Source organism: Phodopus roborovskii, unplaced genomic scaffold (genome assembly GCF_943737965.1).
Source record: "Phodopus roborovskii unplaced genomic scaffold, PHOROB, whole genome shotgun sequence".
Taxonomy (NCBI): Eukaryota; Metazoa; Chordata; class Mammalia; order Rodentia; family Cricetidae; genus Phodopus; species Phodopus roborovskii.
The window spans coordinates 302,397-326,549 of record NW_026125575.1 but is presented as its reverse complement, the minus strand read 5'-3'; the positions used below and the strand labels follow the sequence as shown (position 1 = coordinate 326,549).

The 24,153-nt window shown below is 36.8% G+C and overlaps 1 protein-coding gene across 1 annotated transcript; it reads left to right on the top strand.

Annotated features, from left to right (window-relative positions):
- The first annotated feature begins 330 nt into the window (after positions 1-330).
- Positions 331-18,953, top strand: Macc1 (MET transcriptional regulator MACC1). The gene is made up of 4 exons (XM_051177819.1): positions 331-445; positions 2,205-4,246; positions 6,547-6,735; positions 18,672-18,953. Exons 1-4 carry the CDS (start codon positions 334-336, stop codon positions 18,882-18,884), a joined length of 2,556 nt encoding a protein of 851 aa, XP_051033776.1. The 5' UTR covers positions 331-333; the 3' UTR covers positions 18,885-18,953.
- The last annotated feature ends 5,200 nt before the right edge of the window (positions 18,954-24,153 follow it).

The window sequence follows — 24,153 nt, the reverse complement described above, 5'->3', positions numbered from 1 at the left end:
AAATTCTTTGTTTGGGATTAATCTAGAATTATCATTTTTCAAAAGAGCAATAATATTAATTTCAGGATATTTACCAGGATCTGAGACCTCTGTTCTATGTAACAACTCTGGCTGTGCTAGAACTTGTTTTGTAGACCAGGCTGACCTAAAACTCTGCTCCCTGTGTGCTAGGATTAAAGACATGGGCCAACACTGCCTAGCACTGTATAGACATTCTTACATGAAGTTTTCTGTTTTAACATGAATGGCCATTTTTTTTAGATTGTTTCCTCTGTGAGCTTACTTATATGTGCTTTCAAGAAATATGCCTCTAATTGCTTTGTAGGTGGCAAAATGCTAATCAGTGAAAGAGCCTATTACTGGCCAAGAGGAATTGCTCAAAGTAGATCTGAAGGAAATTTGGTTGACATGGAAGCCTCAAAACTCTCAAAAAATCATATTACAGGTACAAGAATTTCTAATATGGTATTGTTTCTGTGTAATTAAGCCAAGTCAAATCACTTCCTGTACATATGGAATGGTTGCCTCTAAATGTGCTATAGAAGATTTACAAAATTATCAAGTACAAATGCTATCACAAATAAAATATCATTAAAGATAAGTGTTTTCTTAAGAAAGTACACTAATAGAGGATAGAGAGATGTCTCAACGGGTCAAATCCTTGCCACTTAAGCATGAAGACAAGGCTTTATTTTGCCCAAATACATTAAAAATCAGGCATAGGGTGTGTGTAGTCACAGTTCTAGGAAATCAGAGACAGGCAGATACTTGGAGTTTACTGCCCATCAAGTGTAGCTAATCAGTGTGCTCCAGGTTTATTGAGAGACAGTGTCTCAAAAATAAGGTAAACTATGATAGAGGGAGACACCTGATGTTGACTTCTGGCCTCAACATATAGATGAAATTGTATGCACACGCCCCCACACAATGCACTACATGCTTATGCACCCCCCACACATACTCATGCACACATACACACACTCATAAATAAAGCATACTCACAGTACAATAAATATCACAAAGAGGCACACATTCATTAATAAATGAACAGTATATGCTGCAAATATTGTAAACTTGAGGGGAATGGGGTCAAGCAGAGACTGAAGTAGCCTAGTAAGCTTCATGGAGCAGAATCCAATTGACCTGATACTCAAGATGGTTAAAAAAAAATGAGTTTTTGAGAGAGTTTGGGGTAGATGGATTGAGGATAGATGGTAATAAGAGAAAATACTATTTCTGGCTTTCAAAATCTATCTCATACCTTAGCTAACTTAAAGCAAAATAAAAGTTCTATGAATATTAGGGAATATAGTAACTCGGTTGTCCCTGGTGGCTTTCATTGACCCTAAAGCAGTATCACATGCTCAAAGTTCTCACGTTTGTGACTAGTCACAAAAGAGCCAGACAAAAGCCACTCTAAACATAAAATGACTTTTATGTTATGGGATGTTTTGAGAATGTTTTTATATGCTCTTCAAGCCCTTCTCAGAGAAATAATAGTGTCTCTATTTCTAGTGGCATCCCATATTTTACCACTAAAATCTCTTAAAAAGTCCAGTGAATTCAACAGAAAGAATTTCACTCTCAGTCTGGCTTTTTTAATGTGTCTTTTACACACATACAAAATGTAATGATAAATTTATTAATACAATGTTACTGGGAAATGAATAACTAATGGTAACTTTAACTTAGACGATTGTATTGAAAACTATTTCAGGTATACATGGATGTGTTTGACTTCCTTTAGATGTTTTGAAAAGAAATACATCAAATTAATTTTTTAGAAACTAACAGTTCAATTTTTTAAAAAATCTGGATGTTGGTTATTTTTTCAGGAGTTTCTTTTGGGTAAATGAAACAAAATAATAAAGCATAACTTCATATAAGTATAAGTACATGTGTTAAATACATTATTAGTGTGTTGTTATGTGTAATTATCTACTGTACTCAGCAGTCATTTACTTTATATTTAATGATACATTAAGATAATATTAATGTACCTGTACTCAAAATAACTGTATAAAATTCTCCTTTCCTCATTATAAACAAATTGATATGATTCACTACTGAGCTTGTATTGAATAGCAGCATCAAAAATCAAAACTTATCAAGTTTTGAATTTTTAAGATATGAATAATCAAAGTTGTATCTCAGATTCCCACTTCATTTTTTTTTTTTTGCTTTGTTTTTGTTTAAATGACAAGCATGTCAGTGGCTAGGCTTGCCTCCCAACTCACCAGAAGCTTCTATTCACCATGGTTATAGTGCTGCCAAAGCTACAAATCCATTCTGGAATGGACTGTCTGCCTCAAACCCATTTCTGGATGACATCACTCAGCTAAGAAATAACCAAAAGAAAGATAATATGTCCATTTTGAAAGAAGATCCTTTTCTTTTTTTAAGGCAAATAGAAACAGGGAATTCTTTTGATTCCTCTGATGATGAACTTGACATAGATCAGGTGCTTAGGCCATCTTCCTCAAGGAAGTCAGGAAGATCTAAAAGTGTTTCAGAACTCCTGGACATGTTACACAATACAACACATACTCATCAAAGTATACATAGCTCTGACCAGATCCTAACACAAGACTTAGAATGGCTTCAAAATGACCGAGAAGCATACAAAATGGCTTGGCTAAGTCAACGACAGCTGGCCCGCTCTTGCCTAGATCTGAATATGGTTAATCAGAGTCCTGGGTGGGCTCAAACACAAATTGCAGATACCATTGCAGTTTGTAAATTAAACCACCTAGGAGGGTCAGTCCAGTTGCCTGACTCAGATATCACTGTTCATGTACCCCAAGGTCACATAGCTGTAGGAGAATTCCAGGAGGTATCTCTGAGAGCGTTTCTGGATCCTCCACCAAAACTGAACCATGATCTCTCTTGTACTGTAAGCCCTCTGTTGGAAATCAGGTTAAGCAACCTGAAGACCATGGGAGCTATTTTGCTGGAGATGAAAATTGGAGCAGAAGTGAAAACAGATCCTCTGAGCCAAGTCATGACAAAAATGGTGTGTTTACACAGCCTGGACAGAGAAGGCCCTTTCCAAGCACTAAACAACTGCTATTTCTACAATGACACCATACAAGCAAAGTTTCTGGATCTGAGCCAGGTAATGTACATAGTCATAGCTGTACAAGCTAAGGCCATTCAGCCACCAGCTACTACTGTTTGGGATTATATTCACAAAACCACCTCCATTGGAATTTATGGACCCAAATATATTCATCCAAGTTTTACTGCTGTTTTCACAGTTTGTGGGCACAACTATATGCCCGAAAAGTGTACAGTCTCTGACATTAGGAAGAGTGGAAAAAACACATCTCCAGTAGTATTTCATCTCTGGGGGAAGCATTCATTTTTACTTGACAAGCCACAAGACTTAATTCTTTCTGCTTTTTCATGTGATCCTGATTTTGAAGTAAAGGTAGAAAAAGGAAGGAAAATAATTGCACAAAAGCAACTGGAAGCAGGTGCAGTGGTTCATCAACAATTTTTCTTTTCTTCAGTTGACCACAGAGAGATGCACTTGTTTGTTTTCCGGGTTCATGTAGGGCCTCCCAATGGAAAACCAATCACACAATTCTTTGTCACTTCACCTGATCCAGCCCCAAACCTAAAAAGGCTCTCACATCTGCAGAGCTATTTCCAGAAGGAGAGAGAAGGCAAGAGAGTGCCTTTGTTATCAACAGGGCTTGTTAACTATCCCACTTTCCAAGATAAAAAAATGAACTTTACCAATTATGGGGTCACACAGAAGACAGTACTGAGGCAAAGTAAGATTGAGTACTTACTTGACTATTTAAAAGGAGATATAATCGCCCTTCTTGGAGAAGGCACTGTAAGAGCCATTGGACAGTCCAAGGTGAAAGAATGGTATGTAGGAGTACTCCGAGGTAAGGTCGGACTTGTGCATTGCAAAAATGTCAAGGTAGTTTCGAAAGAACAAGTAATGTCTATGTCTGATGGTATTTTGACAACCAAGAATCTTTTGGAGCAAATTGCCTTGCCATTTAAAAATCTGACGTACATATACTCTGTTGTATTGACCCTGGTGTCAGAAAACATTCATGACTGGAAAGTTTTAGCTAAAGTCCTAGGCTACTCACATCTGGCACAGGAAGATTTTGATCAAATTCAAGCAGACAAGGAACAAGAAAGAGTTTCTTACATTGTTAAAAAGTTAAAGGAAGATTGCCATGAAGACAGAAGTACCAGGAAGTTTCTTTATGAACTGATTGTGGTGAGTATTGGTTGATAATATAATCATTTTAGAGAACTTCATTAGCTTGATATAATGAACATTAGAGGTGAAATGAAAAACTAGTAGTCTCAAATGCATTGAAGTCCCTGAATAGCAAATAGGGAACTTTGTCTACAAGGTCATAATGTTGGATTCATTATTTGAGAGTCAACCATGATTTTTTTCAAAAAATATGTTTTTTAAGGATTATTTTTTAAGAAAGCTTGAAGGTTGTATTTTTGTTGGACCCTTTCTTTTCATTTTTAAGAGATTAAATTTTCTTTTCTCAAATATTTAGATAACCCTTCAAATATCACAGGAGAGCTATAATATGAAAGTAAAGAAAATGAACAGAAATACCTGGCCTTATAGAGGTTCATTTTTTCAATGTTTCTTTCCTTCAAACACTTAAGTATTATCCATTATTTCATCAGTTTGATGTTCTTCTGTATGTAATACTTCATGATCCAACAATGATTCTGCTAATACTGTGTTTAATATTCTAATAAAATTTTTAAGGGTCAACTCTTTTCAGCATGTATTTACCCAAGTTAAAAGTCTTGTGGCGAATTATAAATAATTGACTTTAAAACAGAAATAATTCAATGTTGTGGTAACAATATATCAAGATGACATTTTTAAAGAAGATTAAAATGTGAATGTATGGATGTAGCTAATACATCTTAAATGTGAAATGTTAATGTTGCCTTCAAATTGTAAGTGTGGCATAAAATGTTTTTGTACTGTCTGTTTGGAGAGTGGACAGTTTTATTATGAGATGCTGTGTTCTCAGTGACTATGGGCCTACATGACTGAATACCAGAGCTTTACTGCTCAGTATAAGCTACACATTCATTTTGCAATAGCTTCTTTTTGTAACTCAGATATTCAGTACAGACTCAAAAACTACAAACACAAGTAACTTAGTAGCTGAAAATAAGTTATCCTAGCCTCATGATCTGAAAGTTCAGGTCATACCATACTTGTAGTTTGGAGAGGGCATAATAAATCCTAGAATGCCTTGATTAGACAATACTGATAGAGACCCGTTCAAGAGAGCAGGCCCCAATAGACCCAAAAACTAACAGTAAGTCTCAGTAGTGCCATCAAGACATCCTTCTAAAAGAACCTTAGGCTTGCCATCTGTTGATCCTTCTCTAGTATAAAGCTGTGTCTTTAAACATCCTTGGTGTTAGATATAATTTTTTTTTTTGCTCTGTGTCTTGATGGGCCAGGTTGAGAAGTAGAGCTACTGCTTTTGTCTACTTAATATGTGACATTTCTGAAAGCCCTTCAGCATGTGATTTTGTCTTAGTTCTAGAAGATTAAGCAGAATGGTATTGTCTCCATATCCATTACTCAAAGCATTGCAACAGTATACTTCTTATGAAATTGTACCTTGCCATAGTAGAGCCATGCCACAGAAACTCAAGTGTACTTTGCAGGCCTGCTCACCTAGTATTGCTTCTCACTGGGGGTACCACTGATCTGTTAAGAAAAAGAGGGGTCAGTAGAACTTGTGTCTAGAGTCCATGAACTGTACTTTTAACTGTAGATCTCATGGAGATAAACATGGTAGATTTTAATTGGTACCTTTTTAAATTAATTTTAACCTTATTTATTCTTTCATACATGGAGATAAAACTCCTAGATACCCTTACATAATAAAGAACTGCCAAGCATGTTAATAGACTTATTTGCATAGATACATATGTATGTATTCATATTTTTAAAATATACTCCAAGCATCAAAGAAACTCTTAGACTTTACTGAAACAAATAGTAGTGATAGAGGCAGATGTTTTAAATTCAGAAATGTCTGCAGCTATGTTCAAAATTAAAGGAACATCATGTGTATATCCAATAAACATGATTCTAGGAAAACATTTAAATCACATTTTTCTGAAATGGATCTGTATTAATCTTCTGGTAAGACAAGGAGTACATTTTGAGGGGAGTGAATAATTGCCTCTAGTTGGAGCCTTTGGTGCTGATAAAAGAGTTGATACTGTTCCATTAGCAATTAAAGCCATTAAGACATATTAGTAACGTTGTTTAACCATGATCCTCTAGTTAGCTACTGAGGCTATACTAACACTCCCCTACTTCTAGTGTATATGATCACTGTGGTTGCTTGTTGAATTTTCTTAAATATAAATCACTGTTCTGTGTTTAAAAACCTCAATTGTATGTGTGGTGGGAAAAGGGATTCCAATTTCTGGACTACATAATGCAAATTACAATTTAAAGGAAAAAGTCAATGAGTTGTTTCCAAATCTGATGAACACTTGCTGCCACAGGCTCTGCTAAAGATGGATTCTCAAGCATTAGTGGCACATCTTATCCAAGAGGCTGTTATTCTGACTTCAGCTGTTAAGCTTGGAAGAGGCTGGACGGAACTTGCTGAGAAGTCTGCAGGACTCACTAAGCAGCAGATGCAGGCATATGAAATTCCTTATAGAGGAAGATCTGGAAATGTTTCAGCTGAGGTGAGATTTTTTTTATATGTTCCATTCAATGGTGACAAACTGTAGCCAACTAGAGAAAATATAATTTAGTCTTCTCTATGAATTAATTGAGGAATATTCAGGGAGACCTACTAAATGAAGTCACTATCTGGATAATCCTGTTTGAAATGTCTGAAATATATGTACTGTATTTGTAGAAAATGCATTTCTATTTCTCTTGTTAAATTTCATATTAACATGTCTTTTGATCAAATTAATCCATTAAATTGAGACAGTGAGGACACAGGCTATAAGATTTAAGGCATTGAGCAGGCACCTTTTGGAGTTAAGTTACATTATTAATCAAGTCAACTCACAGAAGATATACTTAATAATTTGTGACAAGTAGTAAGTGCTTGATGATAAATGCTAAAAGGTGAATGATATGGAGCCACTGGAAATGACTGACAGAGATATCAAAGGTCCATTTCATCTCTTTTGGAATTTTATGTACAGTAAGGATTGCAAATGTCATCCACAGAATGAAAGCACTTAATACAGAGATATTCATCATAAGACCTGCTTGTGTCAGCAGTATTATTACATGAATTATGCTATACACATAGCATATATGTATTTCTTCAGATTGCCAGAAAAGTAATGTGATGCAATTTTTATCAAATTATATAAAAATATCTTCTAGTGAGAAGTATATGTTAGGTCCCCTGCATCTTTCAGCAAGTTAAAACTTTTTAAAGGTTAAGGCCAATATTCTCTGTTTTGAGACAGTGACATAACCACAATCTACATGTTCTGTGTCATTTTTGGCCATAGAGGGATGGATATATATGCTTTTCATGACATGGTTTCTCTGTTTAACAACCCTAGTTGTCCTGGAACTCACAGAGATCCCACTGCCTGTGTCTCTGAAGTGCTGGGACTGAAGGCCTTTGCCACAATGCTTGGCCATAGAGATGGATATTTACTTTTGAGATTCCTCTTCTTACGATGAAGCAACAATTCTGTTGGATGAACAGGTTGCAGCCTTTCCAAGAGAAGTTCTATCAGTCAAGTCAGTTGACTACTTCCAGCTGCAGCAGATATTAGCTGGACAGCTGCTGAATTCTTGAAACCCAGTTCACAAATAAGGACTTTTAAACAAAATCTATCCAGGAGCAGCCAGGGACTGGACACATATGTCCCATTTATTGGCCACACTTATCTCAAACCTAGAAGGAAATTGAAGCCTATCAATGAACAGATTCTAGTGTGAACATAGCACATGGGATGGACATAAGTGTTCCCTAGTGAGCTGAAAAATCAAGAACCTTGAGGGATAAAAGAGTATTGTGATAATTATACTGTTGTGGTTCTGGCATTTTTGTCAACCAATTAAAAAGCTATCTCTTTGAAAGCTTCTCTTCTTTTGTCTATGATAGGGCCTTGCTTTTAAGAGTTTTGTTTATACTTACTGTCCTGCCAGCCTTCCTAAGCATCTGGATTCCCTTTAATTGTGTTCATTGTTTGTCTTCCCTTAAATCTTGATGATGGCTAACACACAGCCTATTTTTCCATTATTTACTTTCACACAGCCCAAATCATAAGTGACTAAGTCTGTGTCTCAGGCTGATAAAAATCTCAGAAGTATAAAGGAAAGCCCCTAGATGTTTTCTAGAGGCAACAGTTCAATTCATTGCAACTAGTACTAACAGCCAGTTATCTGACCCATGTTATCACTCAGGAAAACTCAAAGGCACTTAGGCCTGAAGCCATTCCAAAAGCCCTATAGCAAATGTTACCTGTTTGGCCACTTAAAGGGATAATGTATGATAATTTCCATAATCCTATATTCCTAAAATATTGTTGTAGAAGTTTCCTCTCCCCCCCCCTTGGAAAAAGATGGGTCTCAAACATGAAGGATTTAACAAGTCAGACAGTTGATTTATAAAAAAAATTCTGTGTGAGGGTACAGTGGTAAAGAAATGGCATTGGGTAAGGAAACACCAACTGAGTGTTCCCTTGCTGTTGTGTTTTTTGTTTCTTTCATGTCATTTACTCTGACATATGATCTGGGCCTGTGCTCCTGCTATAATTTTTTTTCCTTCTGGGATCCAAGAACCTGGGTTCTCTCAGGACTCAGGTTGACAGCTAAGGCATTTTGTTGCTTTCAAAATATGCCTGATCATCTTCATCAAGCCCCAGGCTGATTGAAGAATGGGAATACTGAATGCTCCTTTCCTATTTCAGTGCTTTTGACCATTTAGTGTTATTTACTAAATGAATGAAATGTCTTTGGAGAATCCTGAGAATGTCACTTTTTAAAATAAGCACCTCCTTAATTTATATTTTAAGTTACAACTACTACATTAAAGCAAAACTGTAATGTTTAGAACCAATCATAAGCATATGAGCAAAACACATTCAAAAATTACTTTATGAGGTTTAAAGACTTATTTTTGTTTTATGTATATGGATGTTTTGCCTGAATGTATGCCTATGCACTACATGCATGTTTTGTTCCTGTGGAGGACAGATTTGGTATCAGATTCCTTGGAACTGGAGTTATAAGCAGTTGTTAACTTCCATTTGGTTTCTGGGAGTTAACAACTGCATCCTCTGTTAGAGAAGTCAATGATCTTAACTGCTGAGACATCTCTCCAGCCCATGCAAAACACATTGTAAAGAATATGTTTCTTTCTGAAAATATGTTTATACTATACAAAGATGTAAGTAATTACATTTTTCCCCATGAAAAAGTTAGTATTAAATTCCTTGTATTTTTTTCTAAGGATAGTTAAAGATTTGATTTAAAAATACAAGAATAAATAAAATACTAGAAAAATAGCACAATTTTTAAATGATCTTATAGGAAAAAGAGTTGGAGACTTCAAATCTAACATATCCATAGGCCTGAAGCAGATCCTCAGTCAACCTTCTAGAGATTATTGGCAAATTTGACAATAATTTCTCTGTGACTGTCTTCTGTGGATTCTTTCTCTAGTAATAAAGATTAGGCTCTTTCTTTCCCACTTGCTAAAAACCCTAAAGGTTAATTTTACACTTTACATTATCTGTGCCCACTCAGTTCCCCTCTAGTACAGACACCATCATGGATAGTTCCTTTGGCATGCCACACAGGGCCACTGTCTCCATGGAGACACAATGAAGCTGAGGTTTTTTTTTTTAATTACCATGTGTTTTATCTCTGACACCACCCAAATGTAGAATGATACAGTCAGCCAGGTGCACTGCAATTCTCTTTGCAGTCACCTCTTAGCACAAGTCTAATTCTCTTGTGTCCTCGAGAAGCAGTCATTGTATTCCCTTCTTCTCTGATTCACATCTGGGGTTCCTGGAGCATTTTATCCTATATGTAGATTAAAAATGAGAATGTAGGACTGTTGTGATTTCTTGTTAGATAAAGAATTATTATTTAAGCATAAGGACCCCAGTTAGGGTTTCCAGTGCCTATTTTAAAGGTCAAGCATGGAGGTGGAGATAGGGAGACCTAGTTGGTGTGTTCAGCCAATAAGAGACACTTTCTTAAAAACTAGAGTGGGAATTAGATTAAGAGTGCTTACTGCAAAAGTATGAGACTCTGAGCTCCGATCTCAGCACTCATATAAAAAGCTGGATATGGCCAGGCATCCTTGTCTGTCTGTAATCTTGGAGCTATGAGAGGTAAGGAAAGAGGAATCATTGGTGTTATTGGTGCTTGTTGACTGGCAATCAAGCTCCAAGTTGAATGAGAGACTTTGTCTTAACAGAGTAAGCAAAAGCCTGTGCATGATCATATATCCTCTCCCTCCACATGACTATAAACAACACACACACACACACACACACACACACACACACACAGGCAGGGGAGGAACCCAGATTTTGTTCTCTGGCCTTCAAATATACAACGTTGGGTAGGAGTGTTGGTGATTTTCAAATAGCTAATTGTATGAATTTTTATATGTAAATGAAAGGTTTTATATAGATTCCACTCCTGTATGGTATCTTTCCCAATTTTCTTTTCCTTCGATGTTTTATTCATCTACACACTTAATAGATTTTCTGAGTCAATCAGTTATTGCTTAACATTGGCTCAGAAACTTCAAAGTACACAGAAATTAAATAAGATGTTTTTCTTTTATTCATGTTTACATTAGTTTGGAAGTATGGTGAAGTGTTAATTTTTAAATACAAAACATTTTGAAGAAGCTTCACTAATGAGCTACATCTCCATACAGAAGTACATGATGACATAAAAATGAAAATGGCCTTGTCAGTCGTTAAGAGAATTCCCTTCACACATCTCATTAATTCCAACAAACAACAAGGAAGGCATTAGAATCATCCTCCCTATGCACATGTACTCTAAGTATTAATGCATTTACTTGACATACAGAGTGGCATGGATGTGCCAGAACTAGTGTTTGGAATCGTGTTTGTCTTACTCATGTTCCTAACTCTAATCTAAACAGAATATGAAACTTTACAGAATGGGCTGATTATGCAAAGCTCAAAATGATCAGGAGATACCACCTAAATCCAAAGAACCCGCAGTGTTCCAGTTACTGAGAGACCCGAAGTGGACTCTTGTTAGCAGTAAGGTGTAGAGCACAGATGAGAAGTGATTTGGAGAGGAGAGGGGTGTGGCATTTCAATTGCTGGAGTCTAGAGGTGAGACTCTTGTTTTTGTTTGTTTGATTGAGATAGGGTTTCTCTTGTAACAGCCTTAGCTGTCCTAGAACCAGCTCTGTAGACCAGGCTGGCTGAGAACTCACAGAAAACTGCCTGCATTTGCCTCTTGACTGCTGGGATTAAAGGCATGCAGGCCAGCAGCAAGATTTTAGGCTCCTTTGCCTGGATTCCTGTTCCACTAGTCCATTCATTAGCCCCCATGACTCTGAACAAGTTACTTGGCTTTTCTAAGATTTTTTTTTAACTGAGTTATATAACACCATCTTTTTAGGTGTTTTGAAGGTAAGACCAAATAGCATATATGAAATATTTGTGATAGTTAATGACAATTGTCATTATGAGACACATAGTATCTATTATTTTGTTGAAGAGGAAGAGTTAGATTTGACAAATCTATGACCTTGAGTGATTTTCTGGAAAATGGAATAAAATTCAGCCATTTTTAGTGGTGACTGAGAAAGAATACAGGTAAAGGGAAATGTCAGCAGTAATGTCAAGGTTTCTGTGCTGAAAACTAATGGTATTAACACACAGGAAAAATGAGAAAACGTCTTGGCCAATCAGCTTTTCCTTATGGGCTTAAGATTCAATTTTCCTTGGGACGTATTTCTGACAAAAGGTACAAGGGATGTCTTTGGACTGTTAGAGTGATTCTGATCTTAGGACAACTTCAGGCCTTTGTTCATATAGGTGCTCTATTGTTTTCTTATTTATCTGAGCCTTGATCTCTTCCAGCCTTGCTATGTAAATCTCTGTTGTTTTGCAGTGAGATATATATTTATTCTTTCTTAAAGGGAAAAATAATCTATGGAAAGTCACCTACCAGTGACAGAATGTATAGAATATTCTCTCAGACCTTTAGTGTTGGAACTAGAAACTACACAGTCATTTATTTTCATCATTTTTGGTTTTTCTAGACAGGGTTTCTCTGTATTGTTTTGGAACCTGTCCTGGAATTAGCTCTGTAGACCAGGCTGGCCTCAAACTCACAGAGATCTGCCTGCCTCTGCCTCCCACGTGCTGAGATTAAAGGTGTGCACCACCAATGCCTGGCTATATTTTTATCTTTTTTTTTTTTTTTTTTTTTTTTTTTTTTTTTTTTTTTTTTGAGGCAGGGTCACATGGAAGTTGGTCATGAACTCGCTACACAGCTTAGAATGATGTTAGACTTATGCTTTCCCAGATTCTAACTGCAGGCATGGACTCCCACACATGTTTATGTTATGATGAAGACTGAGTTCATAGCCAAGCTGATAGCCAAGCATACTATCAATTAAGCTACATTCCCAAGGCCTGATTTTAAGTTTTCCTTATCAAGTCTGTTATTAGAGGGAAAGTGGTCTGTGATTTTAGAAAACCAGTTAAGCATAAGATCCAACAGCAGTTGGTAATAACAACCACTTGGTAATAAAATAAATCCATGGTGATCCTTTAGTGAAATAATGCTGGATTTTTAACTCAGGGATCTGGATTTTTGTCTGCTATGTGACTGTGGCTTTGTTATTAAACTTCAAATTCAACAGTAATTACCTGTGACCAATCACCTAATATGTGTGAAGAAATATTTACAGCTGTTGCTTTATGTGCTTTTATGACATCTTGTACAATTCAGTTTATTTGACAGCAGAAAAACATAAAAGCTCAGAGAAAAATTTACAACTTATCGAAGATCCTGGACTACTCAGTCAAGAGGCTGACTTGTAAACCAGTGTGTGTACCTTGCCATCATAGTTCTCAGAATTTGGTTTAATATGTGCACAGTAAAGAATGGATTAGAGAAGCTTTATTTTTCCAAACTTTGACATTTAAATGTCTCTTATGCGTATGAGATGTGAGAGTAGTTATTAGGGAGAAGACAATAAGGGGTCCCCTTAATTAGGAATTGGTGAGAATAGCTTACCCAGCAGGTTTCTATCTCATGCTGAACTAATTTGAACAGATGACTTGCAAGAAATGGGACCACCATTATTGTCTGGTTCATGATTAATTCAGAATCCCTAAGTGATTGTTCTTACTGAAAACATAGCTGGTTACCCTAAGACCAAGATTTCTCTTTTTTTCCAAGAGAATCTTACATGGTGATATATTTGTTCTTGGTTTAATAAAGCCACTGGAGATCAAAATGCAAAGCTAGCCACAGCCATAGAGCTGGGCAATAATGATACATGCCTTTAATTCCACCAGCCACACTAGTTAGCTATAGAAACTAGACAGTGGTGGCACACACCTTTAATCCCAGGACTCAGGAGACAAAGGCAGATGGATCTCTGTGTATTCAAGGCCACCCAGGGTTATATTAGAGTGAATCAGTCTAAAAGAGAAACAGCTCACACAAAGGAGATCTCAGTACTTGGGATCCCATGCTTCTAATTCCAACTCTAGAGAGGTATGTAAGATAGGAGTGGGGCATTCAGTATTCAGACTCAGAGATTTATTATTCAGGAACACTGAGGACAGGGCAGCTCTTTTAGCCCGAGGTAGAGGTAAGAGCTAGTAGCCAGCTGCTTTGCTTCTCTGATCTTCACCTTGAACCCCAATCTCTCTCTCTCTCTCTCTCTCTCTCTCTCTCTCTCTCTCTCTCTCTCTCTCTATTTCTTTCTTTGTCTGTCTTGAGTTTTATTATTCATGTTACAATCATATCAGATTTTAACCCATCACTGTATCTCCACTGAGGAAGTAGTATGCATTAGAGGAGTTAGCTTTTTTCTCTTCTGAAGACAACAGCCACCTGTTTTAAACATAGTTTACATAGTTTCTAATCAGAGATGGCTTACGTCCTACCTGGATATTGTAAATGATATGCTGAACACAGAGCACGCTTAGTAACCATTAGGAAGGCAAACATGCTTCAATACTTCTGTAGCTAATGGTACTTAAAATGAAATGCTGCTCCTATAATTTTATGAGATATGAGAAGGTGGATTATTAATCCTTTATATGGCAAAATGCAATTATCCAACATTAATTAAAATCAATTACATTCTTTATTCCTATTTTGTGAGTTAAGAAAGACAGACTGAGGTGCTCAGTTTTGAATTGCTCCTGATCTCGCTGCAGCGTGTCATCAAGTGCATTATCTAATAAGTTGTACTAGCTTCCAAGAATAAGTGCTCCAAAATGGCGAAGCTTTATTGTTTTTGTCTCTAATGCTGTTTCATTTCATTTGAAATCCCATATTTCATCATTGCTCCCTTACTTTTACCATGTCTGCTAATACTGAGAAGGTAAACCGAGGGAAAGATGTATTTCTCTCATACATATACTGGGACCTTGGAAAACCACTTAACTTAATAGACTAAATGCTTTGCTGCTTCTCTGTGTGTAAAGAGATGGAAGCACATGGGTGAAAATTTAAGAGGGATATGCCTCCACTGGCCTCATGTTTCCTGTTCCAGGATTAGCCCACACTGCCAGGAAGTTAACATTAATAAATCTAAAGTGATGGGAGATTTCTTAGAGGGTATAGTCTTTGATCATAAGCCTGAGTTCCTAGCTGAACCTCAGCTTCCATGTAAATCCCAGGTGGACATGTTGTCTGCCTAAAACCTTAGCAGTTACAAAGTAGAAAAGAAGAATCCCTGTAGCAAGCTGATTAGCTAGTCTAGGTGAATGGGTGAGAGAATTCTGTCTTGATATATAAAATTGGAGCCATTGAGCTCAGATTCTGGCTTCCATACACAAGTACACATGTACATGGACACATATACACAAATGCACATTACATATACACAGAAAAGGAAATCTGAGAGCAGAGGATACTTCTTGGGATGCCTTATTGGAGAAACAAGACTTGGAAATTATTATACATAATTTATAGCTTAAAAATTCAAAGCTCAAATAAGCAATGGAATCTGGATATGAGTGAGGGACTCTGGCAGTCAAATCCACATTCCTTCTTTATAGCATATCACTCCTATCTAATGGCAAGATCGTGTCTTTGGCGGGAGAGGTAGCTCATCAGTTAAGATCATTGGCTTTTCTTGAAGAGTGCTGGGTTTGGCTCCCAGCACCCACATAATGCCTCACAACCACTTGTAACTCCAATTCCAGAGAATCTAAAACACTCTTCTGTTCTTTGAGGGTGCCAGTCACACACATGGTCCATATGCATACGTACATACTAAACAAAATAAAACCTTAAAAAAAGAGAGAGAGAGTCATGTCTTTCTCACATTGATTGATTCAAGTGATTTGAGAGGTACTTTTTGAAATTTTAATTACCAAGTCTTGTCTTTACCCATTGTATTAATGTTTGTTCAACTGTCTGCCTTGTTCTGATGTCTAATCTAAGCACAATGCTTATTCCTCACTTTATGCATTTTATGCAAAAATTCTTGCAGGGACATGTATTCAGTGAATCTTGACTTAACAATTAAAACAATTAGTGGACCAAAATGTATTTGCCATATTTACACTATGTATGATCGTATTTTTCTATCATCTGGTTGGAAAGCCACTAGCGATTTTGTATATAGCAAACCATATTTTATATTAAAGAAATATGCAGGCTTAGTTTGTTGTATTGAAGAAAAAACCCTTGATGGAAAATCCCATTCATATTTTAGTTCAAATCAGGAAGGTAGTCTATGCCCTTGTGTTTCCATCCTAACACACTCATACCCATTTCTGTCTGGATATGATTAAACTTCAGGGGCCATCAAATGAGTTTAAAGCAATATCCTTCTTTGCATTTCAGATTAACTTAGGTCCACCTGGGAGCTTTCTTTGTATTTTCAGAAGACTTATATATAGAGAAAACCTCAGCAGTCAATCCATGGTTCTCTGAATTTCCAGTGCAGGCTGTACTATTCTGTGCTCTGTACAGACTATCTAATGTGAAGGGTTAGTAATATTCTGTACAAGTGCATGGAGGGGTGTAGGTTCTAATTTATGCATCATCAGAGCATATTTCCAGTCTCCTAACAGCACAGGAAAGTCCATTTACATCTGAACACACCTTGGGGCTTTTCTGTATATGCTAAATCACCGTGCTGCAGCAAGGCATGCTATGCAGAGCTTGTCTGCCTAGGAAAGTCAGTGGGGTAGGTTAACTTCCCATGAGTATAAAAGCACTTGTATGTGCAGCATAGAAAAGAACTCTGAAATCACCCATTGGAAATCCCCAGCAGATACCTAAGGTTTATGGTATTTTAGGCTAATCTTCTGTGCTATCACCTTTTACTCAGTTACTGCCTATTGTAAATATTTCCAAATACATTTCTTTTTTTCCAAATCAATCACAAAGGAACTTAGAACAGTCTGAGGGGCTGTTAAATCTACATAACATTATGTTAAGCAATACTTGACAAATTGAAGTGTCATCTCAGCTAGCTGAATATTAGTGACTGAGTGGATTCAGGATTATAAGTGCAGAGCATGTACAGACAGGAAAAATCCACATACTTTTTTAGTGTATCTCTGCATCTAAGCATTGACAGTTGAGATAGCACCCAACATAAGCTTCTATTAATGTGGCTTAATTAGCCTTCCTTGATGAACTGCCTCTAGTAACACCAATAGTGTGGGTAGTTTGAGTTCAACAGAGACCTCCAGAAAAGAGGACACCCTTCTGGCCTTAATTCAGCAACAGAAGATACAATTTCCCACGTCCAGGCTTGGTAATGGTAAAGCTTTTATATAAAACACTAAGGTAATGGTAAGGCTTTTATACAAAACACTAAGGCAGTGGATCTCAACCTTCCTAATGCTGTGGCCCTTTAATACATGTTGTGGTGACACCCAACAATTATTTTTGTTGCTGCTTCATAACTGTACTTTTGCTACTCTTATGAATCGTAATGTACACATCTGTATTTTTAAATAGTCTTTGGGGGACTGTGACCCACAGGTTGAGAACTACTGCTCTAAGGTGACTGCTGCTTTTGTGTCATATATCTTACCATGACATGACTTTGATGACTTCGCTTCATTTTCGATTTTGCAGAATTAGCCTTTGCAAGAGAGGTAAGGGAATGAGTGTTCAATCGCCTCGGAGATGCCAACTTGAAAAAAATAATATGATATTATCCTTTGAGCTGTTTTATGTGGACTGAAGCAAAATGTAATGGTATCATTTAGATATTTAATTCTTCCCTATTCAATTATAGACTATATGGGTGATAGTGGAGGCAAGTGTAAAAATTATATCCAATTACATGGAATGTTGATGTTAATGGAGGCACCATTTTAAGAAAACAATTCTATGCAATATTAAGCTCAAAGCCTGTGTGTTTAACATTTTAAAAGTGGTAGAATTACAAGTAAATCAATTTGGTGAGCCCAAATAAGTAGTGAGTGCTACTGTTTGCATTCCAAATATTCTAATCAGCCATGTATGTCTCGCTATTTTCTTAGAATAAATTCGTGTTAACCTGTGTATATGTCTGTATTCTTGCATTTGTCTTATTTGGTTTGCCTTTGTCTTCATTCCCTCTGAGCCTGTTGCCTTGGTAACCACCTTGTACTTGCTTGTATGTGAAGCTCTCTTTGACGTACATTTATTTCTATGGAAACAGTGATGTCATTGGTGTGGGCAGGTGCTCAGGAGAAGCAAAGTGAAGAATCATAGAATGTTGATCTTTCTCTGGGTCATAGAATATGCCATGAAAGTAAGTTTTCCAGTAAAGCACTATATCTTTTGTTTTGATTCGATCTTCAAGTTACAGTTTTCATTAGGTATAGTTTTGCTGGAATAGATTGAATTAAAAGTGCAGAAGCACATTGTTATAATATGTAGTATGATAAAACTTAACACACATACATTTGTAACAAACTTTCATCTTTAAAGTCAGAAAAATAAAAGTTTATCCTAATAGTATTTGTTATTATAAAAAAAAACATATATGGTGCTGACAAGATGGCTCAGCAGATAAAGGGGCTTGCTATGAAGCTTAACAACTGAGTTTCATCCCTGAGACCCACATGGTAGGAGATAACTTACTCCATCATCAAGTTGTCCTCTGAATTCCAATTCCCCATACATCTATGGCATACATTCACCCACACACAAAAAAGTAAATAAATACTAAATGATAAAATATAAAGCATAAGGCAATGTACACTAAACAGTGGATCAAGAAGAAATTCCATTGTTATAACCATTATATTTTTTTTAAAAGATACTCTAGTTTTAGAAACACAGGGATATAAGAAATGATAGTGATTATTTTTCTACATCAAAAAGTTCATGTAATAAGCATTCCATTTTTTTTGTCTTTAACATTTAAAATTTTCTCTGTTTCTGTCTCTCTCTGATATTCACTTTAGTCTATTTTCTTTTTTTATAGACAGCGTGGAAACCTGCCTATGATTTTCTCTATGCATGGAGTGCTCACTATGGGAATAGCTACAGAGATGTTTTACAAGACCTTCAATCAGCTTTGGACAGAATGAAAAATCCAGTCACCAAACGGTGGAGAGACTTAACTGGAACTTTAATACTAGTAAATTCTTTAGAGGTTTTGAGAGTAACTGCTTTCACTACTTCTCAGGAAATATAGAAGCAGGTTTGGGGATCAAGGAAAATGGTAAAGTGTGTGTGTGTGTGTGTGTGTGTGTGTGTGTGTGTGTGTGTGCATGTGTGCGTGTGCATGTGTGTGTGTGTGTGAGAGAGAGAGAGAGAGAAAAGGAAGATGAACTCATAAAGATGTTTAGAAAACCAATTTTGCCTTGAGAAACAAATTCCAGGACTCTTACCAAGATTGGATTTTGTAATTAAATCTCTTTTTGTATGTGGTACAAAGGTAAACAGTAAAATGCTCTGTTACTGAGAAGGATAGAAAAGCCCTTCTCTCTTCTTCAATGTTCACTCAGTTTTCTAAAGTTAATACAGATGAATGTTCAGATAATAACATCAAGCAGATTCCACAGTGAACTGGAGGCTTTAACATGGGCAGCTATTATGAGGCAGGGAAACAGGAGCAGTAAAGACACTTTGAGCCCTCAAATGCTGCATGTATTCTTCAGTGGAGTCATCCAGCATGCTCTATGTATAGAAACCAAGGGTGGAAGATGATCCACAGGGCCAATGTAAAGTGGGTTCTCTTCCTTAAAAGACTGATTTGAATATTTGAAAAATCATACCACAGCAGAATAATAAAAAGGAAATAAATAAAGCTGCATACTGAGAAATGAAGCATGCTCCTCTGTTTCAACATCTCTTGAATAATTACTGAAAAATATGACACCATCAGAAAAACAGTCTTCAAACATAGACTAGGAATTTTCATCAGCTTCCTTCAGCATCTTGGGACTGTATGTTATCCTACCTAATTTGCAGGGTTTTTTTTCCCCCATGATTAGGATGAAAAATATTCTTTAGTCATCAGAGGTATTTAAAACTGTTTTTACAATTACTATCGACAAAACACTTTCAGTCCTAAAATAATGACACCTTGTACTCACATGAAGACATGGATTTGGTGTGTGTGTGTGTGTGTGTGTGTGTGTGTGTGTGTGTGTGTGCGCGCGCGCATGCGCGTGTGTGAACATGTCCCAGAGTGTATTATAAAGCTTGTGGAAGACAAGACTAATGTGAGATCTTGAGTCAGTATAGATGTAATGATTGGCAGAGTTGACAAAAGTGGTCTCTGCTCAGTAATCCCTTGGGTGACAATGTTTATGTGCTTGGACCTTCCTTTACTTATTGTATTTCTCTTAAGGGAGAGTGAATTTAATGATAGGTTCACAGGTCCTTGAGATGTAAGATAATAATGAGGAAGAATGCATGATTCCTGGATTCAGTACTGTTAATGATGTCATCGTTAAATGTAAAATGGCATCTACAATGACAGCTGCAGTGTAGACACTGGGTTGCTGGAACAGAGGCTATCTTACGAATGGGAAAGAGAGTAGATTCAGCAAGAGTGTCTGAAAAACCAAATGGTAAGCCTAGCATTGTATCTGATATTGGCAGGGTTCAGTGAATCTCTCAGACAGTGGATAGCTCAGAGTGGAAGGGGACAGAGAGACAGGGTGGTGAGTGGAAGGACAGGGTAAAGTAAAGAGGTAAGGTGAAAGTAAAGGGTAAGGGGGGCAGTATTCAGGCTACTAAAACCTTTAGGACTTAGGAAAGAATGATATACCTCAGGGGTAATATGACAAACTGAATAAAGTGTGTGTGTGTGTGTGTATGTGTTTGGCTAAAAACTAAAAGCACGATCATTTTAGAGCTTTTAATATTCCCACCATAAGATCTATGTTATGCTGGTAAAGGTAATTTGAACTAACATTTGGAACAATCTTAAAGGCTTTCACTATTTATTTGATTATAATGTAACAGTCTGTCTAAGGGCTTATAGGCATTTGTTGAAGGACAGAATTTATTTCAGTTATATAACTTCAAAGAGAGGAAAGAAAAAAAAAATCAGTCAATTTGTTAGCCTAGGGCACAATGACTTGAAGTTGTGACTTTGTTTCCTTTAGAACATTGTTGTTATCTTATTAATGAGTCAGCAAACTTGAGAATTTTGGATCAGGATAGCAAGGATTTAACTACTGGGTTTTTACATGGAGCAAGGCCCAAGAAGACAAAGAGCTTGTTAGCTGATCAATGTAGTAAGATTAACAACAACAATATGTTTGGCAGTTGTGTAACTTGGTCTTGTGAGACTCCTAGCATTGGGAGCAGGGAGTGTCTCTGACTCCTGCTTCTTTCTGGGACCCTACCCCTCATATTGGGTCTCCTTGTCCATCCTTAATACAAGGGGAGGTGCTTAGTCTTACTACAACTTGATATACCGTGTTTTGTTGATATCCATGGGAAACCTGCCCTTTTATAAACAGAAACAGGGGAGTAGACTGGTTGTGGTGCAGATGGGAGATGTGTGTTGGGAGCTTGAAAGAGAGGAGGAAGGTGAAACTGCAGTTGGGCTGAAATAATATATATATATATATATATATATATATATATATACACACACACACACACACACACACACACACACACACACAAAGCAAAACACGTTTGTACCTTGTCAGCTTTGAGATTGTAGTTGGGAATTTTAAGCAGAGTTTTGAAAATGAAAACCATCTCAGTAATTGGAGGATGGAACAGTGGTTTAAATATCAACACACACATTAAATTAATGATCTCTTATATTCTTCCAGGGGAATTTCAAACCCATGTCCAATCTGTCCTTTTAAATTTGTTCTTAAATATTTTTGTAAATTGTTCCCACTTTTCTGCATTTTATAATTTCTTTGCTGTGATGAATTTTCCTAATCAAAATATATTAATTCAGTAATCACAAATTGCCTTTCCTACTTGGCAGGAAGTCAATGGAATTAATAAGGCTCTTACAGCCTCTCTTTGACATCATTAAAGTATCAAAAGCTATTAATCTAAAACTTCTCCAAGCATTGAAAAATGGAAAGAGATTAGATGGGCCTTTCAGTTCCTTAGGCTTTTCATTTAATGATGCACAAATTAGCATGGGATTCTAGTTCAGTTCCTAGCTTGGAATACGACAATTATTCTTTTAGTTCCCAGATTCTTGGCTTCTTTCTTCAGAGAGTTTCACATGAGTTCACCAGCAGATTCATTCAACAGTGTTCCACTAACTGTTTATACCAATCACAGAAATAGCACACATTTATGTCATGTAGCTAATACTGTGTAATTGTGTACTTGTAGATAGTTCAATATGTAGAACAATCAATCAGTGAATGCCACTGAACTGAGAAAAGGTACAGCTTTGAATATGTAACATGAGTTTCTGTGATGATCTGAGTAAGTATGAACCCCATAGACTCAAGTGTTTGAATGCTTACCCCATTGGGAGTGGCACTATTAAGAGTGGCCTTGTTGAAGGAAGCATGTCACCATGGGTGTGGCTTTGAGGTCTTATATGCTCAAGGCAAGCCCAGTGTGGCACAGTCTCCGTGCATTAAGTCCCAAACTTTAATCCCAGACCCACAAAAATGAATTATAATTTATTTTGTATTTACTTTGTATAGCCAAGTACTATTGGATTTTTGAGAATTCTGTATTTATGTCTTGATCATATTTGCCACTTCCATAAGAATCCCTGAGCATTGAGAAGAATGGGTGTGGTATATGATGTCCCAATTAGGGCTGAACACTCTACAGTCTGTATTCTTTGCGCCTTAACTGATTGTAGGTCTCTGTGTAAATTACCATTACCATCTGCTTTAAAAAGAAGCTTTTCTCATGAGGTTTGTGAAATTCACTGATCTATGGGAACAATCATATGTCATTACAAGTCAATTTATACTGTGTCTGTTTAGCACAATAATAATAGCAGTTTCACTCCCCGGACTTGTTTATCCATAGCTTCTTGGTACACCCATGGTGCAACATATGGGTTTCATCATAGGAAGTGAAACTTAAATACAAACAGAAAGTGGTTGTTTAGTCCCATGTGTTTGTGCCACTATTGCACTAGTTTGATCTGGATTTGCAGAGTTAGTATCTGGGAGGAGTCATGATTAATTCTTTCCTCTGATAGTGTGCATAGCACCTATAAGCATTATGATAGCTACATAGTAAGGTTGAAACTTCCATGTCAGTATTAGTATTAGTATTAGTAATTCTATGCTCTTTTACTCTATGAAATGAGTGTGTAGTGTTTTTAGTAATAGGATCTCACTTCAAGCTCTGGAGAGTAACCAAGAGCTTTGGCAAAATAGCTGTAGCATTTATGGTCTCTAGGACCTCACTGGCCAACAATTCAACATCAAAAAGGCAATTCATTCCATATACTGAGTTTTTTATTTGTTACCCTCTGGTATCTGATAGGGGGATTGTTGCCCCATTATAAGGTAATTCCATGTCAACTCTTGGGGTGTGTGCGCAGCTTTAAGAAATTTCTACAGCAATAGTTTTCTATCTGACTATTTCAAAAGGTCTTTAATGTCAGTTTTCTTTCCCCATATTCCCTCTACTATCCTGGCCTCCTAAACCTCATCCTGTTAAGTCTTCTTATTTCATTATTCCCCTTTAGTCCATATTACCATTGTATTCTGTCTCCCTTCCTTGAAAGGCCCTCTTCTCTTGGCCCCTATCTTAGTCATTGTTTTATTGCTGTGAAAAGACACCATGGCTAAGGCAGCTTATAAAAGAAAACATTTAATTGGAGGCTTATTACAGTTTCAAGTGTTTAGTCCATGGTGAGGAGCATGGCAGGAGATATGGTACTTGAGAAAAAGTAGCTAAGAACTTATATTCTGATCAACAGAAAAGAGGCATTTAGAGAGTGGCACTGGGCCTGATTGTGAGCTCTTGAAATGGAAAAGCTCACCCTCCCAATGACACACCTCTTTCAATAAGCCACATCCTAATCCTTCCAAAGTAGTCGACAAACTGGGAACCAAACATTCAAATTTATGAGCCTATTCTAATTGGAACCATTACATTCTACTCCCAGCCTTCCCCATAGACTTGAAGTCTTATCACAATGCAAACTGTATTCAGTCTAACTTTAAAAGCCTATTTTATCTTTCACACTCTCAACATTATTTAAAAGTCCAAAGTCTCTTCTTAGATTCAAGGCCATCTTCTTTGTAACCACCTATAAAATCAAAATCAAATTATATACTTCCAACATACAATGACACAGAATATACATTATCATCTCAAAAGGGAGAAAATGGGCACAGTGAGGAAGTATTGAACCAAAACTAGACTGCAAACCAGTAAGGGAAACTCCAAATCCTGCAATTTCATGCCTGATGATAGTGGGCTTATTAGATGCCTCTTCCCTTCCAGCTTTGCCAACTGTAGCACATATTTCTCTTGGTCTGGTTCAA

Coding starts and splice junctions, on each gene's coding strand:
- Macc1 (XM_051177819.1), top strand. CDS start 334: ATGCTAATCAGTGAAAGAGCCTATTACTGGCCAAGAGGAATTGCTCAA. Junction 446..2,204: donor CTCAAAAAATCATATTACAG/GTACAAGAATTT, acceptor TTAAATGACAAG/CATGTCAGTGGCTAGGCTTG. Junction 4,247..6,546: donor TTCTTTATGAACTGATTGTG/GTGAGTATTGGT, acceptor TTGCTGCCACAG/GCTCTGCTAAAGATGGATTC.